This window comes from Crinia signifera, chromosome 3 (genome assembly GCF_055691185.1).
Source record: "Crinia signifera chromosome 3, ASM5569118v1, whole genome shotgun sequence".
NCBI classification, from domain to species: domain Eukaryota; kingdom Metazoa; phylum Chordata; class Amphibia; order Anura; family Myobatrachidae; genus Crinia; species Crinia signifera.
The window spans coordinates 331,115,711-331,128,793 of NC_139219.1; the positions used below are offsets into that span (position 1 = coordinate 331,115,711).

The 13,083-nt window shown below is 49.4% G+C and overlaps 1 protein-coding gene across 2 annotated transcripts in view; it reads right to left on the reverse strand.

Moving 5' to 3' along the window:
- Positions 1-13,083, reverse strand: part of DRC1 (dynein regulatory complex subunit 1) — a 48,837-nt gene that overhangs the window by 22,855 nt on the left and 12,899 nt on the right. For both annotated transcript variants that reach the window (XM_083178886.1, XM_083178885.1), the window contains exons 4-7: positions 12,461-12,573; positions 11,979-12,162; positions 9,498-9,635; positions 3,732-3,818 (exon numbers count right to left, since the gene is read on the reverse strand). In XM_083178886.1, the coding sequence (XP_083035012.1) occupies positions 3,732-3,818; positions 9,498-9,635; positions 11,979-12,162; positions 12,461-12,573 (522 nt within the window). The remainder of the gene's footprint in view (positions 1-3,731; positions 3,819-9,497; positions 9,636-11,978; positions 12,163-12,460; positions 12,574-13,083) is intronic.

Genomic DNA, 13,083 nt, shown 5'->3' on the forward strand with positions numbered 1-13,083 from the left:
ATGAGGCACCGAGCACAATGTCCTATCGCAGCCTCGGTACACACAATGAGGCACCGAGCACAATGTCCTATCGCAGCCTCGGTACACACAATGAGGCACTGAGCACAATGTCCTATCGCAGTCTCGGTACACACAATGAGGCACCGAGCACAATGTCCTATCGCAGCCTCGGTACACACAATGAGGCACTGAGCACAATGTCCTATCGCAGTCTCGGTACACACAATGAGGCACCGAGCACAATGTCCTACCGCAGCCTCGGTACAGACAATGAGGCACCGAGCACAATGTCCTACCGCAGCCTCGGTACAGACAATGAGGCACCGAGCACAATGTCCTACCGCAGCCTCGGTAAAGACAATGAGGCACTAAGCACAATGTCCTATCGCAGCCTTGGTACAGACGATGAGGCACTGAGCACAATGTCCTATCGCAGCCTCGGTACACACAATGAGGCACTGAGCACAATGTCCTATCGCAGCCTCGGTACACACAATGAGGCACTGAGCACAATGTCCTATCGCAGCCTCGGTACAGACAATGAGGCACCGAGCACAATGTCCTATCGCAGCCTCGGTACACACAATGAGGCACTGAGCACAATGTCCTATCGCAGCCTTGGTACAGACAATGAGGCACCGAGCACAATGTCCTATCGCAGCCTCGGTACACACAATGAGGCACTGAGCACAATGTCCTATCGCAGCCTTGGTACAGACAATGAGGCACCGAGCACAATGTCCTATCGCAGCCTCGGTACACACAATGAGGCACTGAGCACAATGTCCTATCGCAGTCTCGGTACACACAATGAGGCACTGAGCACAATGTCCTATCGCAGTCTCGGTACACACAATGAGGCACTGAGCACAATGTCCTATCGCAGCCTCGGTACACACAATGAGGCACTGAGCACAATGTCCTATCGCAGTCTCGGTACACACAATGAGGCACTGAGCACAATGTCCTACCGCAGCCTCGGTACAGACAATGAGGCACCGAGCACAATGTCCTATCGCAGCCTCGGTACAGACGATGAGGCACTAAGCACAATGTCCTATCGCAGCCCCGGTACAGACGATGAGGCACTGAGCACAATGTCCTATCGCAGCCTCGGTACACACAATGAGGCACTGAGCACAATGTCCTATCGCAGCCTCGGTACAGACAATGAGGCACTGAGCACAATGTCCTATCGCAGCCTCGGTACAGACAATGAGGCACTGAGCACAATGTCCTATCGCAGCCTCGGTACAGACGATGAGGCACTGAGCACAATGTCCTATCGCAGCCTTGGTACAGACGATGAGGCACTGGGCACAATGTCCTATCGCAGCCTCGGTACACACAATGAGGCACTGAGCACAATGTCCTATCGCAGCCTCGGTACAGACAATGAGGCACTGAGCGAGATGGCCTATCGCAGCCTCGGTACACACAATGAGGCACTGAGCACAATGTCCTATCGCAGCCTTGGTACAGACGATGAGGCACTGAGCACAATGTCCTATCGCAGCCTTGGTACAGACGATGAGGCACTGAGCACAATGTCCTATCGCAGCCTTGGTACAGACGATGAGGCACTGAGCACAATGTCCTATCGCAGCCTCGGTACAGACAATGAGGCACCGAGCACAATGTCCAATCGCAGCCTCGGTACAGACAATGAAGCACCGAGCACAATGTCCTATCGCAGCCTCGGTACAGATAATGAGGCACTGAGCACAATGTCCTATCGCAGCCTCGGTACAGACAATGAGGCACCGAGCACAATGTCCTATCGCAGCCTCGGTACACACAATGAGGCACCGAGCACAATGTCCTATCGCAGCCTCGGTACACACAATGAGGCACCGAGCACAATGTCCTATCGCAGCCTTGGTACAGACAATGAGGCACCGAGCCTCTGTACACACAATGAGGCACTGAGCACAATGTCCTATCGCAGCCTTGGTACAGACAATGAGGCACCGAGCCTCCATACACACAATGAGGCACTGAGCACAATGTCCTATCGCAGCCTTGGTACAGACAATGAGGCACTGAGCCTCCGTACACACAATGAGGCACTGAGCGCGATGGCCTCAGCACAAGCAGCTGAGGTGCTGGTGCAGAGATTCTACAAGACTGTTGCTGTGATGACTTTGTCCCGTCTTCCACGCCAATGTGGGCAGGAGAGGGACATGTAGAAGCTAAGAATCAGAATCAGCTTTATTGGCCAGATATACTTGCGTATACTAGGAATGTGTTTTCGGTTTGCTGTGCAGCAGCCAGGTAGGTAACAAGTAACCAGCATACAGTATAAACAATATAACCAGGTGGGGGAACACGTACAGTCATATAGAAAGTTATTCCGAGGGGACACCGTGTTAGATTATGTGCAGAGGGTTATGGCACGACGAGAAAGTGAGGTGTTCATGAGTTCACGTGTCAGCAGGAGAACCGCTTAAGGGAAAAAACTTTTTAGGCTTCTGGTGGACCTGGTGGGAATAGCCCTGTAGCGTCTGCCTCGTGGCAGCAGGTTAAACAAGCCATGGCCAGGATGTAGTTGGCCCTTGACTATCTTCGTTGCCCGCTTTTTTGCTCTGGACAGTTACAGGTCCTGGACAGAGGGAAGGTCCGTCCCGATTATCTTCTCCGCAGTTCTGACCACCTTTTGGAGTCTGCATTTGTCTCTCTCGCTGGCGGAGCCGTACCAGACCAGTAATGAGGAGCACAGTACAGACTCCACAATCCCAGAGTAGAAGAGGAGCAGAAGCTTCTGTGGGATGTTGAACTTCCTCACTTGCCTAAGGAAGAATAGCCCTGACGCGCTTTTCCAACAATAGTATCAGTGTTGGGCCCCCATTTAAGGTCCCAGGAGATTGTGGTTCCTAGGAACTTGAAGGAGTCCACTAGCGACACTGCACTGTCAGCAATTGTTAGCGGAGGAACACCAACAGCCTTCTTCCTAAAGCCCACTACCATCTCAACGGTTTTGAGTGGATTGAGCTCTAGGTGGTTGCTGCTGCACCACCGGGCCAATTGGCCCACTTCTTGTCTGTAGGCCGATTCGTCCCCGTCCTTGATAAGGCCAATGATGGTAGTGTCATCGGCAAATTTGATTATCTTTACTGTTTGCGCCTCTGATGTGCAGTTGTTGGTGCACAGGGAGAACAGCAGGGGTGAGAGTACACAGCCCTGGGGGGCTCCTGTGCTAAGGGTTTACAGAATGCGATTGCACTGTGAGGCTCGCGCGCTGCGGTAGTTGCCCATACACAGAAGCGCATTATTATTAATTTCGCACTTCTTTGCCCATTAATAAATAAGGGTCTATATCCCCTATTACATGAACAAGCACACATACATTTAAGCCAAGCTTATTTTTTGGTGGGAGCCAACCGAAGCACCCATGCGAAACCCTCACAAGCACAGGAAGAACATACAAAACCCACACAGTTATCTCCATGGTGGCAATGGAACCCTCAACCTCAGTGCTGTGAGACCATTACACTGTTCATGCTGCAAAGCAAACTGCAGTATAGGGGGGAATTCAATTCCGTATGGTGGTGAGACGCTGGCAACCACCAATAGCAGCGCAGGAAAACCTGTGATGTCAGGCTGTTGTAATTCCGATTGATGCGCGCAGCTGTGCATCGCTGTATGGTGCACAAATGACATTAATGATTCCGATTGGTCCTTTCTGTTACACGTTCTTACATCTGCCTACATACAGAGTGTGGCGCTGTTACCTCCTGGTCGCGGCGAGACTGCATACTCTGCTCCCACTTTTTCCGGTTCTGATCCAGCAGTTCTCTTCTTTCCAGCTCAAAGGCTTTCTGTGCGAGATACAGAAGGATTGGGTGATTAGTAGGTAATTACACAATACACAGCCCTGTACTATACAGGAGGATCGGTGATTACACAATACACAGCCCTGTACTATACAGGAGGATCGGTGATTACACAATACACAGCCCTGTACTATATAGGAGGATTGGTAATTACACAATACACAGCCCTGTACTATACAGGAGGATCGGTGATTACACAATACACAGCCCTGTACTATACAGGAGGATCGGTGATTACACAATACACAGCCCTGTACTATACAGGAGGATCGGTGATTACACAATACACAGCCCTGTACTATACAGGAGGATCGGTAATTACACAATACACAGCCCTGTACTATACAGGAGGATCGGTGATTACACAATACACAGCCCAGTACTATACAGGAGGATCGGTGATTACACAATACACAGCCCTGTACTATATAGGAGGATCGGTGATTACACAATACACAGCCCTGTACTATATAGGAGGATCGGTGATTACACAATACACAGCCCTGTACTATACAGGAGGATCGGTAATTACACAATACACAGCCCTGTACTATACAGGAGGATCGGTGATTACACAATACACAGCCCTGTACTATATAGGAGGATCGGTGATTACACAATACACAGCCCTGTACTATACAGGAGGATCGGTAATTACACAATACACAGCCCTGTACTATACAGGAGGATCGGTGATTACACAATACACAGCCCAGTACTATACAGGAGGATCGGTGATTACACAATACACAGCCCTGTACTATACAGGAGGGTCGGTAATTACACAATACACAGCCCAGCACTATACAGGAGGATCGGTGATTACACAATACACAGCCCTGTACTATACAGGAGGATCGGTGATTACACAATACACAGCCCAGTACTATACAGGAGGATCGGTGATTACACAATACACAGCCCTGTACTATACAGGAGGATCGGTGATTACACAATACACAGCCCTGTACTATACAGGAGGATCGGTGATTACACAATACACAGCCCTGTACTATACAGGAGGATCGGTGATTACACAATACACAGCCCTGTACTATACAGGAGGATCGGTGATTACACAATACACAGCCCTGTACTATACAGGAGGATCGGTGATTACACAATACACAGCCCTGTACTATACAGGAGGATCGGTGATTACACAATACACAGCCCTGTACTATACAGGAGGATCGGTGATTACACAATACACAGCCCTGTACTATACAGGAGGATCGGAGATTACACAATACACAGCCCTGTACTATATAGGAGGATCGGTAATTACACAATACACAGCCCTGTACTATACAGGAGGATCGGTGATTACACAATACACAGCCCTGTACTATACAGGAGGATCGGTGATTACACAATACACAGCCCTGTACTATACAGGAGGATCGGTGATTACACAATACACAGCCCAGTACTATACAGGAGGATCGGTGATTACACAATACACAGCCCTGTACTATACAGGAGGATCGGTGATTACACAATACACAGCCCAGTACTATACAGGAGGATCGGTGATTACACAATACACAGCCCTGTACTATACAGGAGGGTCGGTGATTACACAATACACAGCCCTGTACTATACAGGAGGATCGGTGATTACACAATACACAGCCCTGTACTATACAGGAGGGTCGGTGATTACACAATACACAGCCCTGTACTATACAGGAGGATCGGTGATTACACAATACACAGCCCTGTACTATACAGGAGGATCGGTGATTACACAATACACAGCCCTGTACTATACAGGAGGATCGGTGATTACACAATACACAGCCCAGTACTATACAGAAGGATCGGTGATAACACAATACACAGCCCTGTACTATACAGGAGGATCGGTGATTACACAATACACAGCCCTGTACTATACAGGAGGATCGGTGATTACACAATACACAGCCCTGTACTATACAGGAGGATCGGTGATTACACAATACACAGCCCAGTACTATACAGGAGGATTGGTGATTACACAATACACAGCCCAGTACTATACAGGAGGATCGGTGATTACACAATACACAGCCCTGTACTATACAGGAGGATCGGTGATTACACAATACACAGCCCTGTACTATACAGGAGGATCGGTGATTACACAATACACAGCCCTGTACTATATAGGAGGATCGGTGATTACACAACACACAGCCCTGTACTATACAGGAGGAGCAAATGGGAAATGTCTCTTACTTTATGACGTATGGATTATACTGGAACTGCTAGGTAATAACCGTATAACATACGTGTTTCCCAGACCAGCTCAGGGTTCCCGTACAGCAGCTAAGTAACAACCATATAACATACGTGTTTCCCAGACCAGCTCAGGGTTCCCGTACAGCAGCTAAGTAACAACCATATAACATACGTGTTTCCCAGACCAGCTCAGGGTTCCCGTACAGCAGCTAAGTAACGACCGTATAACATACGTGTTCCCCAGACCAGCTCAGGGCTCTCGTACAGCAGCTAAGTAACGACCGTATAACATACGTGTTTCCCAGACCAGCTCAGGGCTCCCGTACAGCAGCTAAGTAACGACCGTATAACATACGTGTTTCCCAGACCAGCTCAGGGTTCCCGTACAGCAGCTAAGTAACAACCATATAACATACGTGTTTCCCAGACCAGCTCAGGGTTCCCGTACAGCAGCTAAGTAACAACCATATAACATACGTGTTTCCCAGACCAGCTCAGGGTTCCCGTACAGCAGCTAAGTAATAACCATATAACATACGTGTTCCCCAGACCAGCTCAGGGCTCTCGTACAGCAGCTAAGTAACGACCGTATAACATACGTGTTTCCCAGACCAGCTCAGGGCTCCCGTACAGCAGCTAAGTAATGACCGTATAACATACGTGTTTCCCAGACCAGCTCAGGGCTCCCGTACAGCAGCTAAGTAATGACCGTATAACATACGTGTTTCCCAGACCAGCTCAGGGCTCCCGTACAGCAGCTAAGTAATGACCATATAACATACGTGTTTCCCAGCTCAGGGCTCCCGTACAGCAGCTAAGTAATGACCATATAACATATGTGTTTCCCAGCTCAGGGCTCCCGTACAGCAGCTAAGTAATGACCATATAACATACGTGTTTTCCAGCTCAGGGCTCCCGTACAGCAGCTAAGTAATGACCGTATAACATTCGTGTTTCCCAGACCAGCTCAGGGCTCCCGTACAGCAGCTAAGTAATGACCGTATAACATACGTGTTTCCCAGCTCAGGGCTCCCGTACAGCAGCTAAGTAATGACCGTATAACATACGTGTTTCCCAGCTCAGGGTTCCCGTACAGCAGCTAAGTAATGACCATATAACATACGTGTTTCCCAGACCAGCTCAGGGCTCCCGTACAGCAGCTAAGTAACGACCGTATAACATACGTGTTTCCCAGACCAGCTCAGGGCTCCCGTACAGCAGCTAAGTAATGACCGTATAACATACAGGTTTCCCAGACCAGCTCAGGGCTCCCGTACAGCAGCTAAGTAATGACCGTATAACATACGTGTTTCCCAGACCAGCTCAGGGCTCCTGTACAGCAGCTAAGTAATGACCGTATAACATACGTGTTTCCCAGACCAGCTCAGGGCTCCCGTACAGCAGCTAAGTAATGACCGTATAACATACATGTTTCCCAGACCAGCACAGGGCTCCCGTACAGCAGCTAAGTAATGACCGTATAACATACGTGTTTCCCAGACCAGCTCAGGGCTCCCGTACAGCAGCTAAGTAATGACCGTATAACATACGTGTTTTCCAGCTCAGGGCTCCCGTACAGCAGCTAAGTAATGACCGTATAACATACGTGTTTTCCAGCCCAGCACAGGGCTCCCGTACAGCAGCTAAGTAATGACCGTATAACATACGTGTTTCCCAGACCAGCTCAGGGCTCCCGTACAGCAGCTAAGTAATGACCGTATAACATACGTGTTTTCCAGCTCAGGGCTCCCGTACAGCAGCTAAGTAATGACCGTATAACATACGTGTTTCCCAGCTCAGGGCTCCCGTACAGCAGCTAAGTAATGACCGTATAACATACGTGTTTTCCAGCTCAGGGCTCCCGTACAGCAGCTAAGTAATGACCATATAACATACGTGTTTCCCAGCTCAGGGCTCCCGTACAGCAGCTAAGTAATGACCGTATAACATACGTGTTTCCCAGACCAGCTCAGGGCTCCCGTACAGCAGCTAAGTAACGATCGTATAACATACGTGTTTCCCAGACCAGCTCAGGGCTCCCGTACAGCAGCTAAGTAATGACCGTATAACATTCGTGTTTCCCAGCTCAGGGCTCCCGTACAGCAGCTAAGTAATGACCGTATAACATACGTGTTTCCCAGCTCAGGGCTCCCGTACAGCAGCTAAGTAATGACCGTGTAACATACGTGTTTCCCAGCTCAGGGCTCCCGTACAGCAGCTAAGTAATGACCGTGTAACATACGTGTTTCCCAGCTCAGGGCTCCCGTACAGCAGCTAAGTAATGACCATATAACATACGTGTTTCCCAGACCAGCTCAGGGCTCCCGTACAGCAGCTAAGTAATGACCATATAACATACGTGTTTCCCAGCTCAGGGCTCCCGTACAGCAGCTAAGTAATGACCGTATAACATACGTGTTTCCCAGACCAGCTCAGGGCTCCCGTACAGCAGCTAAGTAACGATCGTATAACATACGTGTTTCCCAGACCAGCTCAGGGCTCCCGTACAGCAGCTAAGTAATGACCGTATAACATACGTGTTTCCCAGACCAGCTCAGGGCTCCCGTAAAGCAGCTAAGTAATGACCATATAACATACATGTTTCCCAGACCAGCACAGGGCTCCCGTACAGCAGCTAAGTAATGACCGTATAACATACGTGTTTCCCAGCTCAGGGCTCCCGTACAGCAGCTAAGTAATGACCGTATAACATACGTGTTTCCCAGACATGCTCAGGGCTCCCCTACAGCAGCTAAGTAAAGACCGTATAACATACGTGTTTCCCAGCTTAGGGCTCCCGTACAGCAGCTAAGTAATGACCATATAACATACATGTTTTCCAGACCAGCTCAGGGCTCCCGTACAGCAGCTAAGTAACGACCGTGTAACATACGTGTTTCCCAGACCAGCTCAGGGCTCCCGTACAGCAGCTAAGTAATGACCGTATAACATACGTGTTTCCCAGACCAGCTCAGGGCTCCCGTACAGCAGCTAAGTAATGACCGTATAACATACGTGTTTCCCAGACCAGCTCAGGGCTCCCGTACAGCAGCTAAGTAATGACCGTATAACATACATGTTTCCCAGACCAGCTCAGGGCTCCAGTACAGCAGCTAAGTAATGACCATGTAACATACGTGTTTCCCAGCTCAGGGCTCCCGTACAGCAGCTAAGTAATGACCATGTAACATACGTGTTCCCAGCTCAGGCTCCCGTACAGCAGCTAAGTAACGACCATATAACATACGTGTTTCCCAGCTCAGGGCTCCCGTACAGCAGCTAAGTAACGACCATATAACATACGTGTTCCCAGCTTAGGCTCCCGTACAGCAGCTAAGTAACGACCGTATAACATACGTGTTTCCCAGCTCATGCTCCCGTACAGCACAGGAGGAGTCAGAGGAGATATTACAGATGAGACCCAGGTGGACGTCTTACCTCGATCTGCAGCAGTTCCTCCCTGTAAGTCTTGATGAGGTTCCTGACCTGCTCCTCCATCCTCTCTATCAGCAGGTCAATGTCTTCTCCCTGCTTCTTCAGATCTTTCACGTACTGGTCGTCTTTTCTCTTCAGTTCCTGGAAGAATTGGGGGATACACAGAGAACCCGCAGTGATATCCAGCAGAACTAACACTTACACAGCTGTGCATGACGTCCATTCGCCTGGGGAACTGTTGTGCTGCCCTCAGCCCCAGCACTTTGTTCTCGTCAGAGACAGAAGCCAATCAGTAATTACCTGGCAGTGACAGCAGACGTCTGACTCTAGTTACTAGTTGTCTGTGTGCCATAATGTGCCAATCGCCGGGCACCCTGGGGCGCTCTGAGAGATGCAGCGTACTGCCTTTTGCGTCTTACTCGCATTGCAGTGAAACACCGCTGACAGTGTACTGCAGACGCTGGGCTGTGCCATAAACTGCCCAGGAATAGGTTTTATACAGGTACATAGTGGCAGACGGCACCTGGCGTGAGGAAGAGCCGTGGCCATCGCATCGGAGCCCTGCACAAATGCCGCACATCAGTGGAATCTGGCATGCAGCGCTGTGGCTGCCGATTGTTTGATTTATGCACATTTCGAGCAAAAAAAAGACATTTGCTGCAGCAGGCGGGCCCGGGACCTGGCAGCAGAGCCGGCCCTAGCCTAAATGACGCCCTAGGCAAGATTTTGGCTGGTGCCCCCTAGCACCTCCACTAGTTCCGCCTCAGACCCTGCTCCCCTTTCCCAGCACCATCAACCCTCATCATAGCAGTCATCATTTTGGTGCTCCTACCCGCAATATTTTAAATAGAAACAGTGCACACATTCGGTGCGCATACAATCTATGCATTTGAAAAGATTTTTAATTGTATGTACAATATCACATCTTATGGATCTCATCTTATGGATCTTATGCATCACAACCTGAAGCGTGGCGAGCACAGCGAGCCCGCGAGGGCCAGCGGTACGCGTCCTCTGACCTTTTCATACCCCCACTATCCATGTCGGTGCGTAGTTGATTTTACATAGTGTGGCGAGCGCAGCGAGCCACCGAGCCGGAAGCGTGGCGAGCGCACGCGGACTACTTCACATGTATTCCGCGGACTACTTCACATGTATTCCGCTGCGCTCGCCACACTATATAAAATCAACTCCACGCCGACGTGGATAGTGGGGGTATGAAAAGGTCGGAGGACACGTACCACCACCCCACGTGGGCTCGCTGCGCTCACCACGATTCGGGTTGGCGTCAATAGTGGGGTGGCGTTAACAATGGGGGGGGGGGCATTTCACCCATAAGGGGGGGGTTAGCAATTGAAATTGGGGTTTGGGGGGGATTTTTACATTGGAATAAATGTAAAATTGGGTCTCAGGGACCATTTCACATTGATTCCAATGTAAAAATGTCGTCGATTGCGTTGATTGCATCGCATGCATCTTATGCCGCACAAACACATAAGATAGATAGATAGATAGATAGATACAACTTTATTGTCATCATCCTAATTTAGGACAACAAAATTCAATTTAGCATCCATCCAATGCAATGCTTGCGATATCGCCCCGACACATACAATCTAGATCGTGGGCGCCGTGCTAGGAAATAAGTACCCCATAATGCCCCTTACACATTATGCCAACCTTTATTAATGCCCTTCATACACATAAAGACACACATAATGCCCCTTACACATATGTTGCACATTATTAATGCCCTTATGCACATGACACACATAATGCCCATTACACATATGTTGCATATTATTAATGCCCTTATACACATGACACACATAATGCCTGTTACACATACTGTATGTCGCACATTATAAATGCATTTATACATGACACACATAATGCCAGTTACACATATGCCGAACACTATTGCACAACCAACCCACCCGCAGACAGCACTCGCACAGCCGCTAACACTGTGACCTCTGCCTCTGCTTGGATGTTTCCTCATACATCTTGCCTCAAAAGGCTATGCAGCTCCTGGCCAGTTCTGCAAACGTTGGGTGCCTTTTTTGCTGAAAATTCGTCATATTTGCATTGTTATGACCAGGACACACAAGGTGCTTCCGCTGATTAAATTGATATGTGGCATGAATATATTCTGTGTGCGACTGTGGCTGTACCTGCATACGGAATGCTATGTTACAGTGATTTCCATGAATACACTATTTCATATGCAGATACAGCCGCACTCACAAACAGAATATAGGCATGCTGCATATCATTTTAATCAGCAGAAGCTGCTGATGCCCCTAGGCATTCCAAATGCCCTAGGCAATTGCCTAGTTTGCCTATGCCTAAGGCCGGCTCTGCCTGGCAGGCAGAGAAGGGCTATTTGGCGCGAGTGCAGCAATGATATATATGGCAGAGAGTTATTGCCGGCTGATATGGGATGATAACACAGGGGGGGGGGGGTTATCACAATGTACGCACCTGATTCAGCTCCCCTATCAGCTTGTTCTTGTCCTCTATCAGCTGCGCACACTGTTGTTGCTGTGCGTCCAGCATCGCCCACAGCTCCTGTGGGATCTTCTTCTCTGGGCTCAGAAGCCATTTCTTGGTGATGTCCTCAAACTTCTCAAAACTACTTTTGGCTTCGTTGTTGATCTTCTCTACCCTGCCCAGGAAAAGCAGCGGTTATATGACCGCAGAGCGAGTGGCGGGACACAGAGCAGACCGCCGGGGTGTCCGAAGCAACCGCAGACGGGCGACATTGATTCTAACATTATCAGTCAACATTTCTGTTCCCCAAATACTCATTGGCTTAATGCAGATTGGTAGCAGTGCTGATTCCACAGAGAGGACATGTTGGCCAATTGGCGTGGTAGAGGGGACAGGGGACAAGTAGTAGTAGAGATCCAGAACACAGGAAAACTTATGGGAAGGGAAGACGCTTATCATGTAATGCCCCGTACCTCAGCCTCCTCAGCTCCTCTTCCTCCGCCCTGCGCTGAGTCTCCCGGGCACCTGACGCTACTTGGATGTTCGTCACCAGCTGAGTGCCATCATTCACCAGCTTGCTGAGCCTCTGTGGGGAGAACACAATGCAGTGATTAATCCCACCATGACGTATGCCATCCGTCCCGTGTACCCCAATACTGCATACACTCCCTTCCATGTAGGCTACAAGTGTAGGGGAAAGGGATCCCGTGTAAGGGCACCACACAGCTATTAGTAGTACCCTCAGTGCCGCCCCTGACCCCAGCACTGCCGGTTACATCTGCCCTTATGGAGCCTGGCCCCCTCCAGGAGGGACACAATGCTCTGCCTCTTGACTTCCCTCTTAATTAATGATTGCCATCACCTGTGTGGAAGCACCTTTCTTATCAATTAACCTAGTCAACACAGGTGATGGCAATCACACAGTAAGAGGGAAGTCCAGAGAGCATTGTGTCCCTCCTGGAGAGGGTCATGTTGGGAGGTATGTGATTGCTTGTCCAGTCACGTTCATTTTATGTTGTTATAGATCAGATCTGGGCATGAGACCTCAGGATAGTAGTGCTATGTGCACCACAACAAGACATAAGCAGCCGAATGG